The 13,602-nt window shown below is 42.8% G+C and overlaps 1 protein-coding gene across 3 annotated transcripts in view; it reads right to left on the reverse strand.

The window, feature by feature from the left end:
• The window catches only part of BLTP3A (bridge-like lipid transfer protein family member 3A), a 57,130-nt gene that overhangs the window by 33,294 nt on the left and 10,234 nt on the right, over positions 1–13,602 (reverse strand). For all 3 annotated transcript variants that reach the window (XM_019949756.3, XM_019949755.3, XM_033864387.2), the window contains exons 2-4: positions 3,391–3,553; positions 3,251–3,289; positions 2,442–2,533 (exon numbers count right to left, since the gene is read on the reverse strand). In XM_019949756.3, coding sequence (XP_019805315.2) covers positions 2,442–2,533; positions 3,251–3,289; positions 3,391–3,553 — 294 coding nt within the window. The remainder of the gene's footprint in view (positions 1–2,441; positions 2,534–3,250; positions 3,290–3,390; positions 3,554–13,602) is intronic.

Consider the following 13,602-nt stretch of genomic DNA (forward strand, 5'->3'; position numbering starts at 1 on the left):
AACTATGGACTTTGTGTGATTCTGATGTGTCAATGTAGGTTTATCTATTGTAACAAATATACCACTCCAGTGGGGGATGTCAATAATGAGGGAGGCTATGCATGTGTGAGAGCAGGGGGTATATGGGAAACCTCTGTACCTTGCTCTTAATACTACTGTTTAAACCTAAAACTGCTCTTATACTGTTTAAAAAAAAAAAATGAAACAAATGAATGCCTCTGTATGTCAAATTGGTATCCAACCATAAGAAGAATGATTTCAAGTAATTTTAAAACACAGTATTTTTTTTTTTTTTTTGCGGTACGCAGGCCTCTCACTGTTGTGGCCTCTCCTGTTGCAGAGCACAGGCTCCGGACGCGCAGGCTCAGCGGCCATGGCTCACGGGCCTAGCTCCGCGGCATGTGGGATCTTCCCGGACCGGGGCACGAACCCGTGTCCCCTGCATTGGCAGGCGGACTCCCAACCACTGCGCCACCAGGGAAGCCCTAAAACACAGTATTTTGACAATACATCCCTAATAGGATATATCATAAGGTTAAAACACACATACACACAAAGAAAGCTACTGCATTCAGTAGTCGCATCGATAGTTATAATACTGGTTTTGTTATTTTTTGAAACTACTGAAAAAGTAAATCATTTATTATATTATTGTAGTTAGGAACCAAGATTCAGTATATGAATAAAAAATACAGGGACTTCCCTGGTGGTCCAGTGGTAAAGAATCCGCCTTCCAATGCAGGGGACGCAGGTTCGATCCCTGGTCGGGGAACTAAGATCCCACATGCCGCGGGGCAACTAAGCCCGCATGCCACAACTACTGAGCCCGCACACTGCAAACTGCAGAGCCCACATGCGCCACAACTAGAGAGAGCAAACCTGCACGCCACAACTAGAGAGAAGCCCATGCGCTGCAAGGCAGAGCCCGTGCTGCAAGGCAGAGCCCGCGCTGCAATGAAAGATCCTGTACACCTCAACAAACACCCCGTGTGCCACAACTAAGTGCTGACACAGCTAAGAAAAAAAAAAAAGAATCCAGCATTTATCCTGACATTCCTGTACAAACTGTATTTCAAATAGTTGGTGAAAGAAAGTTCTTTATAGAAAATCACAACTAATAAATGCAATAGGAAAAAAGAATTATAAAATCTCTATTTTCTATCCTACAATGATATAATAGATCTACAGACAACCATCATCAATGGTCCTTAAACCATGAGGTAAGAGGTAGATGAGGAACTTATCATAACGGACAAGTCAGGCCAACATCATCTGAATCCACTGATTAATCCTAACCAAAGGAATATTATGTTCCTCCCGTTACGTTACAGTAGGAAATACGTGGTACCATTCATGAAGTATTTTTACCAAGAAAACAAACAAACAAATGAATCAAATCCAGCCTTTAAATCTAACGACCAGATTAAACAAGAAACATTTAAAACGACACCTCGAGGACACAATCAGCCAAAATATAAAATGTGGGAAATTCCTTAGAAGAAATACTCCAGTTTCTACAAAGAACAAATGATACATAAAAAAGTGTAGGGATGGGGGACTGTTCAGAGCTAAAGAGCTTTAAAAGGCATATCCCCAAATATAAGGTGTGGAGCTCTGTGGAGCCACACTGAATTGTAAAAAAATATTTCAGAGACAATTCAGGAAAACTGAATATGCAGTAAGTATTAGATGATATTAAGGAATCCCTATTAATTCTATTAATTGTGATAATAGTACTGTGGGGTTTTTTCTTTCTTCTCAATCCTGTTTGTTAAAGACACACAATACAGAAGTATTTACAAGTGGAATGATATGGCACCTGGGATTTGCTTTCAAGAACTACAGAGTGAAAAAAAAAAAAGAACTACAGAGTGGGGCTTCCCTGGTGGTGCAGTTGTTGAGAATCCTCCTGCCAACAAAGGGAACACAGGTTCAAGCCCTGGTCCAGGAAGATCCCACATGCGTGGATCAACTAAGCCTGTGCACCACAACTACTGAGCCTGCGCTCCAGAGCCGGCGTGCCACACCTACGGAAGCCTTCGCACCTAGAGTCCCTGCTCTGCAACAAGAGAAGCCACTACAATAAGAAGCCCGCACACCGCAACGAAGAGTAGCCCCCGCTGACCGCAACTAGAGAAAGCCCGCGTGCAGCAACAAAGACCCAACACAGCCAAAAATAAATAAATAGATAAATAAGAACTACAGAGTGTGCGAACACACACACATACACACACATAAAGTGGCAGAAGAAAGGTAGAAAAAGAATGGTAAAATGTTGAGAATTGTGAAAGTTAGATCTTCAGTGCATGGGGGTTCAGTACACTATTCTCTCTATTTCAGTGCATGTTTGAAATTTTCCATAATAAAGTTTTTATTTTTTAATTAAAAGGTGATCCGAACCAGTTAATATGTTGGAAATAATAGGACCCAAAGCAACTAACCTCTGCCCTGAAGCGAGGGCAATAGGAGACTGTCCATTGGGGGACCGAGGCTCTTCACATGTCTTCATCTCCACCTCTACCTTATCCAGACACTGAAATAAAAGCCACAGAGAGCTAAGCATCTGCACAAAATCCCACACAGCACAGACTGTGTCTTATCCATCTCTGTGCTCCAATACCTAGTCGAGGGCTGTGCCCACAGTAGGCAGATAATAAATGTCTGTCGAATGAATGAATGAACAAACTGAAATACAAAGAGAGCCCTCATCTTCCGCCTTCCATTTCCATTAGCAGCAGAACTCCATGACAAGCATGGGATTAGCTCACAGCAGAAAAAGAAAACATATATCCAAGTTACCGAGATATTACTATCCCTGGGGACTCCAGTCTTTGGGGTAAAGATATGTATCAATCAGTTCCTGGAGGGCTTTCCGCTGATAATCACCCAACAGTCAACATGAACTAAACTTCTAATTTTTCCTCTGTCAGGAGTCCAAAGGAAATGTAAAGGTAGAACCTGGGCAGCAAAACTTGTTTTAAAATAAAAACGAAAATCAAAATAAAACAAAATCAACTCAGGACTCCAGGGTCTTGTGTCTCAGTGCTAACTGCTATGTTGCACAGCAGTTCCAGAAAAAGCCCAGACAATAGTCAGTCTGTCTCACAGAGAAGCTCGCAAGCCAGACAGAAGAACCCACACTCCCAAAAGGGACAGCCCATCAGGGCTCCTCCCCATCTTCTCTCAGATCTTCTAAAACCTTACCCCGGCCATCCCCATTTGATTACTTGCAATCAAGAAAGGCCATTACCAAGCAAATTGGGTGTGTCTTCAACTTTGTCCACTGGATCTGAAAGAGGAAAGCAAAGACTCAGGGCTGTGGGAGTCACCCCTCAAGAAGGCAGTCCTGCTGTCCAAAGAGAGTAGCAGCACTCTGACCCCCATTCTCACCCGGATTGAGGCCCTGTTGCAGTAGACCCGAGTGATGGCTAACCAGGTGGGAAGCTCCAGCACATTCTGTAGAACCTCTTCATCCAGCTCCAGGTTGGTCAGCTGACCCTCCCCTTTCAGGGTGCTCAAATTGATTTTGTCCGGGGAAAGATTCTTAGTGAACCTGAAAAGAGTGATGATAAGAAGCTATTATTTCCACAGAAATCTGCACATGGGCATTATAGCAAATAACACTTCTCAGTTTAGAGAAAAGAGAAAGTTAAAGAACAAATGGGGACTAATGGCCACACTGTCTCTACGCCATGTAAGATGTTAGGTGAGGACTTCCCTGGTGGCACAGTGGTTAAGAATCCACCTGCCAATGCAGGGGACACGGGTTTGAGCCCTGGTCCGGGAAGATCCCACATGGCACGGAGCAACTAAGCCCATGCGCCACAACTACTGAGCCTGCGCTCTAGAGCCCATGAGCCACAACTACTGAAGCCCGTGCACCTAGAGCCCGTGCTCCGCAACAAGAGAAGCCACCGCAATGAGAAGCCCCCTCACCGCAACGAAGAGTAGCCCCCACCTGCCTCAACTAGAGAAACCCCATGCAGAGCAACAAAGACCCAATGCAGCCAAAAATTAATTAATTAATTATTTTTTAAAAAGATGTTAGGTGAGACATTTCATTCTGTCTCGACTGTGTCATCTTTCTACTCAAGAACCTACAATGGGAATTCTGGAGAAATGGCTATAGCAGTGGCAATAGAGCCTTTTGATATATCTGAATCTCCATATAAAACCAGGACTAGATAGCAACTAAAAAACCCATGGATAACATTTAAAACAAAACTAGAAGATAAAGCATCCTCATAAACCCTCATACACAAGCAGGCAGGGAAAAAACATTAACAGCCACAAGACATGAATTCTATAAGCAGCTGTGCAGATCAACACAGAGGAAAACAATAGGGCATCAGACAGATCAGAGAACAGAAGAACCCCAAGATAACCAAGTACTCAGCGAAAAGCAATGTGAGCCAATTTGAGAATAGCAACTGAAACTGGAGGGATTTGGGGCAAGGGGCCCAAAGGAGCTGAAGCAATCTAACCCTATAAACTCATGGAACTAACCAAGGCTCCTTCCTAGGACAGGGTACTGCTGGGAGAGGAATCAAAACTGAGCAAGACAGAAATGAAGAAAAGAGATGGTCCAAATAAAAGTGGGGCAGGGGTGTTGGGGGGTAACAGACCAGAATATCTCAGAAAGCAAGCCATTATACTTTTTAAACACTATTTGAAACAGCAGAAGAGGGAGCTCTATGAGGTTAGAATACAAAACAGTAGCAGATTAATTATGGGCTTGTTAAGTAGGGTAAAGTGAAACCCCAGACCCTTACACCTACCTTTACTGATGTGACAAAAGAACACACAACCACTTACAGACTTGCCAAAGGGACTGAACCTGAATCTCATCACGCTACTGGGTCCAGCTGCTAATTTGCAGGAAATACAGAGGAAAACTGCTGAACTGCACCATAAGTGTGCAATCAGCAAAATCCAGGCCATGGGAAACTCTACAGATCAAGGGGCCTGGACATAAACAATGCACACAGGCCCATCCTCTCCCTTTTCCACAGTCACTGTCTCGTCTTTGCTCATGTGCTCTTGCCACCCACTCCTTTTCCTGGAGCACCCTTATCACAATTTGCCATTCAAGGCCCAACTCCAGACTTCTCACTGAGGCTTTCTTTCCCTAGCTGCTTGAACTCACATTAAACTCGTACCTTCTACATCCCTGGAATCTGTAACACACATTTAGGTCATAATCAGAGAGGGTCTTAGGGTGTTCTCTAATTTTCCCATGTGTAACTACTGCTGCACAATTAGATGTTGAGCCCTTTGATCAGGGGCTTAGTCTTAGCCATCCCTCCTAATAAAATGGTTCCCTGACAGAATGCTGGGCCTACATACCTCGTAGCTAACTGCCCTGTTGACTGACTACTCCCAGCTCCCTTCTCTCATCTTTCTGGCTGGATCAACTTAAGGCCATTGCCTCACAGTGTAACCCCCTCTCCTGTATGACAAGTTGTCTAGATGAATCTCACCCATGTAAGTTCTCACTGTTGTTGCCTCACATAGTCACTATTTTCTACCCCAATAATGAATTCCATTTCTCCTTCCATCAGTAACTATACTTAGCCCTTACATATATTAGATGCTAATAGCTGACTTTAGAGTTATATGTTGTTTACCAACTTTTTTTTCACACATATCCTTTCCTTTTACTAAGCTATGTTTTCAGTCTTTGTGGCTTTCCTTGGACCATAACATCATGACGGGCAAGAGTTTTATCTTTACAATTTTCCCCTACAGTGACTAACATGGTATTCAGTTGGCCAAAAAGTTCATTCAGGTTTTTCAGTAAAGTGCTACGGAAAACCCGAACGAACTGTTTGGCCAACCCAATACTATGTAAAAGGGCTCTGTAACAATTTTTTAAATGATAGTAAAAAAATTTTTAGAAGTTTATAAACACACAGTACTGTATGATATTAACAGGTACACAGAAATGCACTGCCATGATAACAACAAATTCAGGGAAATGCTTACTCATGGGACAAGAGGAGGAGACCACAGCAAGTGTCACCTGTATGGACAATGCTTATTTCTCAAGTTGGGAGGTGACTGTATGGCTATTCATTATATCACTCTCTATACCTTTCAGTATGGCAAGTATTTCACAATAAATCTACCTAAGATTTCTATCAACAACCTACTGTATAAACTTCCTGTTGAGAGAGCTACTCCTCCCATTGGGTCTCTCACACTCCTACATGTCTTGGTGGGTAAGAAAAACACAAAACACATGACCCTGACTGCTCCTTACCCAGGCCACTTCTCAGGATTCTGTTTGCAAAGCGTTTTGAGGGATGAAGTAATGTCCCCCTCCAGGGCAAAGAGCAGGCTTGTGTACCACGTACTATAAAAGCAGTGGATTCCCCAAGCTCAATGTTCCAGTCCTACGACACATGTACAGGCATCCATCGGGACCTGTTCATACCACACCCATGGGACCTGTGGGGGCAAGGGGAACTAGTGCAAACCTGTGTTTATGCTGCTTGCTGGGCCATGAGTAATAAAGTCCTTTGTCTCTGACCCAGGAGCCTCGTGCTCTGCCAGCAACCACGAACTGCAGCAGGCTGTTAGCTTCTAAATAGGATAAAATAAAATCCCAGACCCTTACACATACTTTTACTGATTTTAATTCATTAAAAAAAATTAATCAACATTTACTGAGTATGAATCAATTTTATTCTAGGAACCAAAAGAACAAGTTTTCTAAAATGGCTCCTATTCTCTGAAAACTAACTTGCCACAGAGGGAAAGAGAATTCCTCTTTTCCTGTAAAGAAGGGCCACCTACTAGGAAACAGGACTGGGTGTGAAAGGGAAAAATGAACACCTTAAACACTTCCACTATGCCAAACAACAACAACAACAACTGAAAGTAAAGGAAGATACAGTGCACATCCCTGAGTAAACTGGAGGAAACACAGTCCTGAAGGAAGGAAAGGAAAGCAGAAGACAGAACTCAATGTTATTTGTAATCACTAGGTACCAGCAGGCTTTGTTTTTCAAGCCCCTTTTGTATCTAAAATAAGATATTACAATTATTTCCTCCCAGCAACCCTTCCTTTACTCTTTAAGTATTCAGGGAAGCCACCTCAGCTCAGAAATGGGGGCAGGGCATCCATCAGAAGAATTAGTCTTAAAGATAATAATTTTTGAAGACATAAAATTAGTTTTGAGGACTGTGTGTCTCCCCTCTCCTTTGCACAGATTCTGATAAGACCCCACCTCCTCACCTCAGCTGAGAATCACTAAGATAAGCTACTTTTCCTTCTGATAAAAAGTTATTTTCAAGAAAAAAAAGTAATAGGTACTTTTTCAAGTATGTTTCTCTCTGAAAAAAAGAAGAACATACTTCAAATGAAATGAATAAGTTACACCGCTTATTAGCACTGACATTCTCAGAGTGACTGTATTAAATAGGTAGCATACATCTAACTTCTATACTGTATTCTATGCAAAATCTAACTCTATTTACAGTTCCATATAAAATAAATGTCATTTTTCATTTTTTCAAGCCTTAAAAAAATAAAAAAGTATGACAACATTTTACTTTGTACCAGTCACTGAAAAGGAATTTAAACACATTATCTCAATTAGTCTTCGCAATACCCCATATGAGGTATGCATCATTATCCCCATTTTAAAGAGGAAGAGCAATGGTTCTGATGAACCTAGGGGCAGGACAGGAATAAAGACGTAGACCTAGAGAATGGACTTGAGGACACGAGGAGGGGGAAGGGTAAATTGGAACAACTGAGACAGTAGCATTGACATATATACACTACCAAATGTAAAACAGATAGCTAGTGGGAAGCAGCTGCACAGGGAGATCAGCTCCGTGCTTTGTGACCACCTAGAGGTGTGGGACAGGGAGGGGATATGGGGATACATGTATACATACGGCTGATTCACTTTGTTATACAGCAGAAACTAACACAACATTGTAAAGCAATTATACTCCAATAAAGATGTTAAAAAAAATAAAGAGGAAGAACATGAGGCTCAGATGTGAAGTCATTTGCCCAAGGTGACAGGGCAGGAAGAGGCAGAGAAAAAGCATGAACCCAGCTCTGCTCACTGGACTGTCTTACTTCTAGTAACATTTTCACTCAGTAATATGTTCCTCTAAAACACATCTGGCACAGAATGAATTTATAAGCTATCTCAGAAATGGTTAGAGGACATTTTTTCCCTTTTACAACCTACCATGGACTGCTTAACCTGTATAAGAAGAATAAATCTGTTTGGGGGGGTAAAGTTATAGTGTAACTCCATCAAAAACTTTTCTGCACTTCGTCAAACAAATCAGATTAATAAAATCTTTCTTAAGTATGCCCAGGGCTAAGTCACCACCATACCAGCAGTAATGCCCAGTCTCTACCAAGACACTGACAAGAGACCACACAGGTTACTGTGCCATCATCTCTATGATCAAATATGCAAGTAAGTTAGTAAGTAATCATCAAAAACTGAACACACAAAACCAAGAGTTCTTTACTTATGCTCTAAGGACGGCTGACAGTACGGGCGGGTTATGCCGGACCACCACAGGCTGTTCTCCCATAACAGTAATAATGATATAACATAGATTTGCTTTTTAATTTATCAATTTACTTTTAGGAGTCAACAAAAAATGGCTATTACCTTACCAGCTTCTCAAAAATGCAGTAAGGGGCTTCCCTGGTGGCGCAGTGGTTGGGGGTCCGCCTGCCGGTGCGGGGAGCACGGGTTCGTGCCCCGGTCCGGGGGGGAATCCCGCGTGCCGCGAAGCGGCTGGGCCCGTGGGCCGTGGCCGCTGGGCCTGCGCGTCCGGAGGCTGTGCTCCGCAGCGAGAGAGGCCGCAGCGGTGAGAGGCCCGGGTAACGAAAAAAAAAAAAAAAAAAAAAGACAAAAATGCAGTAAGAATTCCTCAACTGATATTGTCCACATTTTATAATAACAAAGAATAAGTGAAAAGGTGACCCATGGGGCCAGTCGTGGGGGAGGTTTGTGGAGTCTACTCAACCAAAGAAACCACTGATCTGAGATCTAATCAGAAACCATCCAACAACCCCTGGTACAAATTTCATTCAGCATTTGTGCTCCTAATAGAGGATGACATCACTGAGTCCAAGGGTGGCTGAAAAGGCTAATGGAAGCCTGCTATTTATTCCACTTCAAGAATGTGGGAAAACATTTTCTGGCCATCTGTTACTGTTACAGAGCATAGAAGCTAAGATGAAATCAAGATGGAAAAACAGATTTTGATCAGGTTTCATTTCTGCCAGAGAACTGCAATCTGCCAAAGAGACAAGAGAGAAAGGCTCTCAGACATCTTTACATGTACCACAATGATGGAAAGTGAGAATTCTTAGATTTGCAGTCACAGAATTTCAGAGCTAGAAGGGATCTTAAATAATCACTTAGTCCAGGGACTTCCCTGGTGGTCCAGTGCTAAAGAATCCGCCTTCCAATGCAGGGGACCCGGGTTCGATCCCTGGTCAGGGAACTAAGATCCCACATGCCACAGGGCAACTAAGCCCCCGTGCCACAATTACTGAGCTCACACACCTCAACGAGAGAGCCCGTGTGCTGCAAACTACAGAGCCCATGCACTCTGGAGCCTGCACACTTCAACTAGAGAGAAGCCCATGTGCCACAACGGAAGATCCCATGTACCACAACTAAGACCCAATGCAGCATGCATGCACGCATAAATAAGTAAATAAATAAACATAGTCTTTTTTTCACCTTCCATTTTTAAAGGACATTTTAGCTGGATATGGAATTCCAGGCTGAGTTTCTTCCTTTAAGCATTTTAAAGATATCATCCCATTGTCTTCTTGCCTCTTTCGTTACGGATGAGAAGTCAGCCATTAATTTATATCAATGTTCTCCTTTCTGTGATGAGGCATTTTTCTCTGGCTGCTTTCAAGTTTTTCTCTTTATCTTTAGTTTTCAGCAATGTAACTGTGATGTGCCTGGGGTGGTTTTCTTTGGATCTATCCTGCTTAGGGTTTACTGAGCTTCTTGGATTCAGTAAATCTGTTTTTCACCAAGCTTGAACATTTTTAGACATTATTTCTCCCACTCTCGCTCTGTTACAGCTCTTTTGAAATATTATTAACATACCATACATACATGCATTTAAAATGTACGATTTTTTTAGTATATTCACATAGTTGTACAACCATAAGCTTAATCAATTTTCACTACCTCCCTCAAGGAAAAAAAAGCCATACCCTGCAGCTATCACCCCCAATCTCCCCATCCCTCCCAAAGCTAGACAACTGTCATTCTATTTTTTGTCTCTATAGATTTGCCTATTCTGGACATTTAATATAAATGGAATCGTACAATATGTGGTCTCTTGTGACTAGCTTCTTTCACTTAGCATACTGTTTTCAAAGTTCATCTATGTTGTAACATGAATTGGCACTTCATTATTTTTTATAGCTAAGAATATTCCATTGCATGAATATGTCACATTTTGTTTATCCATTCATCAGTTGATAGATATTTGGGTTATTTCCACTTAGAGAATATTATGAATAATGCTACTATGAAAATGCAAGTACAGGACTTCCCTGGTGGTCCAGTGGTTAAGACTGCGCATTCCCAATGCAGGGGGCCCGGGTTTGATCCCTGGTCAAGGAACTAGATCCCACATGCCTCAACTAAAAGTTCACATGCTGCAACTAAAGATTCCCCATGCTGCAACAAAGATCCCATGTGCCACAACTAAGACCCAGCACAGCCAAATAAAAAAATAAATATATTTTTTTAAAAAAGCAAATACGGGGCTTCCCTGGTGGCGCAGTGGTTGAGAGTCCGCCTGCCGATGCAGGGGACACGGGTTCATGCCCCGGTCCGGGAAGATCCCACATGCCGTGGAGCAGCTGGGCCCGTGAGCCATGGCCGCTGAGCCTACGCGTCCGGAGCCTGTGCTCCACAACGGGAGAGGCCACATCAGTGAGAGGCCCACGTACCGCAAAAAAGAAAAGCAAATACAAGTTTTTTTGTGGACTTACAAATTTTATTTCTGTTAGACATACACTTAGGAATAAAATTGCTGGGTCAAACAGTAACTGTTTTACTTTTTGAGGAACTGCCTATTTTCCAAAGTGGTTGTACCATCTTGCAATCCTACCAGCAGTATTTGAGAGTTCTAATTTCTCCACATCCTCACCATCACTTGTTATTATCTGTCTTTTTCATTATAGCCATCCTAGTAGCCACTGTGGTTTTGGGGGGTTTTTTAAACATCTTTATTGGAGTATAATTGCTTTACAATGGCATGTTAGTTTCTGATTTATAACAAAGTGAATCAGCTATACATATACATATATCCCCATATCTCCTGCCTCTTGTGTCTCCCTCCCACCCTCCTTATCCCACCCCTCTAGGTGGTTACAAAGCACCGAGCTGATTTCCCTGTGCTATGTGGCTGTTTCCCACTAGCTACCTATTTTACACTTGGTAGTGTATATATGTCCATGCCACTCTCTCACTTCATCCCAGCTTACCCTTCCCCCCCCCTTTGTCCTCAAGTCCATTCTCTACATCTGCGACTTTATTCCTGTCCAGCCATTGTGGTTTTGATTTGCATTTCCTTGATGGTCTCATGATGTTGAACATCTTTTCATGTATTTATGGCCATGTCTATTCAGATACTCTGCCCATTTTTAAATTGGTTACTTGTATTTTTTTTATTATTTAGTTGTCAGCCATTATTCAGAAGTTTTTTGTCTTGTTTTAGTTATTTACTGCAGCAAAACAAATTACTCCTAGCGCCATAAAACAGTAAGCATTTTATTAAGCTCACACATTCTGTGCATTAGAAATCCATTCAAGGGATAACTAGGGTTGTTTTTCTCTGATTCATGATATCTGGGGCCTCATCTGGGAAGAGATGAATGGCTAGGAGCTGGGATCACCTGGAGCCCTCTTCATTCACGTGGATGGGCCCTGAGCTGGAATGTCTCAAAGGCTGGGCTCAGCTGGGACTGTTGACTGCACACCTACATGTAGTTGCTTCGTGTAGCTTGGATGTCACTTCCACCCCCATTCAGTTGGTTACAAGAAAGCCACTAGGGCCAAGAGAAAAACATGTAAGGTGAAAGATATTGTTGTAGCCATCTTTGGAAAGTATAATCTGCCATGTATCTTATTCTCTCTTCTCTCCTTCTAGGACTCCAGTTACACATATTTTAATATTGTTCCATAGGCTGAGACTCTGTTTTCGTTTTTCAATCTTTTCTGTTCTTCAGAGTAGATAATTCCTACTACTCTATTTTCAAGTTCACTGACCCTTTCTTTAGCCATCTCCAATCTGCTGTTGAGCAAGTCCAATAAATATTTCATTTCAGATACTGTACTTTTAAGTTCTAGATTTTATATTTGGTTCTTTTTATACTTTCCATTTCTCTGCTCACATTCTCCATTTGTTATCAAGTTTGCTTTAAAGTCCTTGTCTGATATTTATTACTACCAAGTTTATTTACTACTACCAAGTTTGCTTTAAAGTCCTTGTCCGATAATTCCAACATCTGAGTCATCTTGGGGTCATTTCTACTGACTGCCATTCTCTGGACAATGAGTCACATTTTCCTTTATTACACATGTAGTCATTTATTATTGTATACTGGACATTTTGAGATTCTGGATTCTGTCAATCTTCCTTTGAAGAATTTTGTTCTGTTGGGCAATTAACTCAGCTAGATTCATACTCCAAACTCTGTCTTCCCTGTGGTGGACAGAAGCTGAATCTCAGCTCAATTCTTTCAGCTTTCAACCATTGCCTTTCCAGGCTCCATGGAGTCTTCGCCCATGCATATCAAGGATTAAAGCAGATTTTAGGGCTTCCCCTTCTTTTTTTTTTTTTAATAATTGCAAATCTCTTTATTCTTTTTTTTTCTTTTTGGCTGCACTGGGTCTTCATTGCTGCACACTGGCTTTCTCTAGTTGCAGCGAGTGGGGGCTACTCTTCGTTGCAGTGCGCAGGCTTATAATTGCGGTGGCTTCTCTTGTTGCAGAGCATGGGCTCTAGGCATGCGGCTTCAGTAGTTGCAGCACGTGGGCTCAGTAGTTGCGGCTCACAGGCTCTAGGGCACGTGGGCTTCAGTAGTTGTGGTGCATGGGCTCAGTAGTTGTGGCTCGTAGGCTCCGGAGTGCAGGCTCAGTAGTTGTGGCACACAGGCTTAGTTGCTCTGCAGCATGTGGTATCTTCCCGGACCAGGGATTGAACCCATGTCTCCTGCACTGGCAGGCGGATTTTTTTTTTTTTTTTGCATTACACAGGCCTCTCACTGCTGTGGCCTCTCCCATTTCGGAGCACAGGCTCCAGACGCGCAGGCTCGGCGGCCATGGCTCACGGGCCCAGCTGCTCCGCAGCACGTGGGATCTTCCCGGACCGGGGCACGAACCCGTGTCCCCTGCATCGGCAGGCGGACTCTCAACCACTGCGCCACCAGGGAAGCCCAGGCAGGCGGATTCTTAACCACTGTGCCACCAGGGAAGTCTGCTCCCTTCTTTCTGAGATTTATTCCCTCATTTTCCAGCCCCTCTTATAGCCCTGAACTCTACTCTCTGACTGCCCAAGCTAGTAAGACTGCAG

This window comes from Tursiops truncatus, chromosome 10, assembly GCF_011762595.2.
Source record: "Tursiops truncatus isolate mTurTru1 chromosome 10, mTurTru1.mat.Y, whole genome shotgun sequence".
NCBI classification, from domain to species: Eukaryota; Metazoa; Chordata; class Mammalia; order Artiodactyla; family Delphinidae; genus Tursiops; species Tursiops truncatus.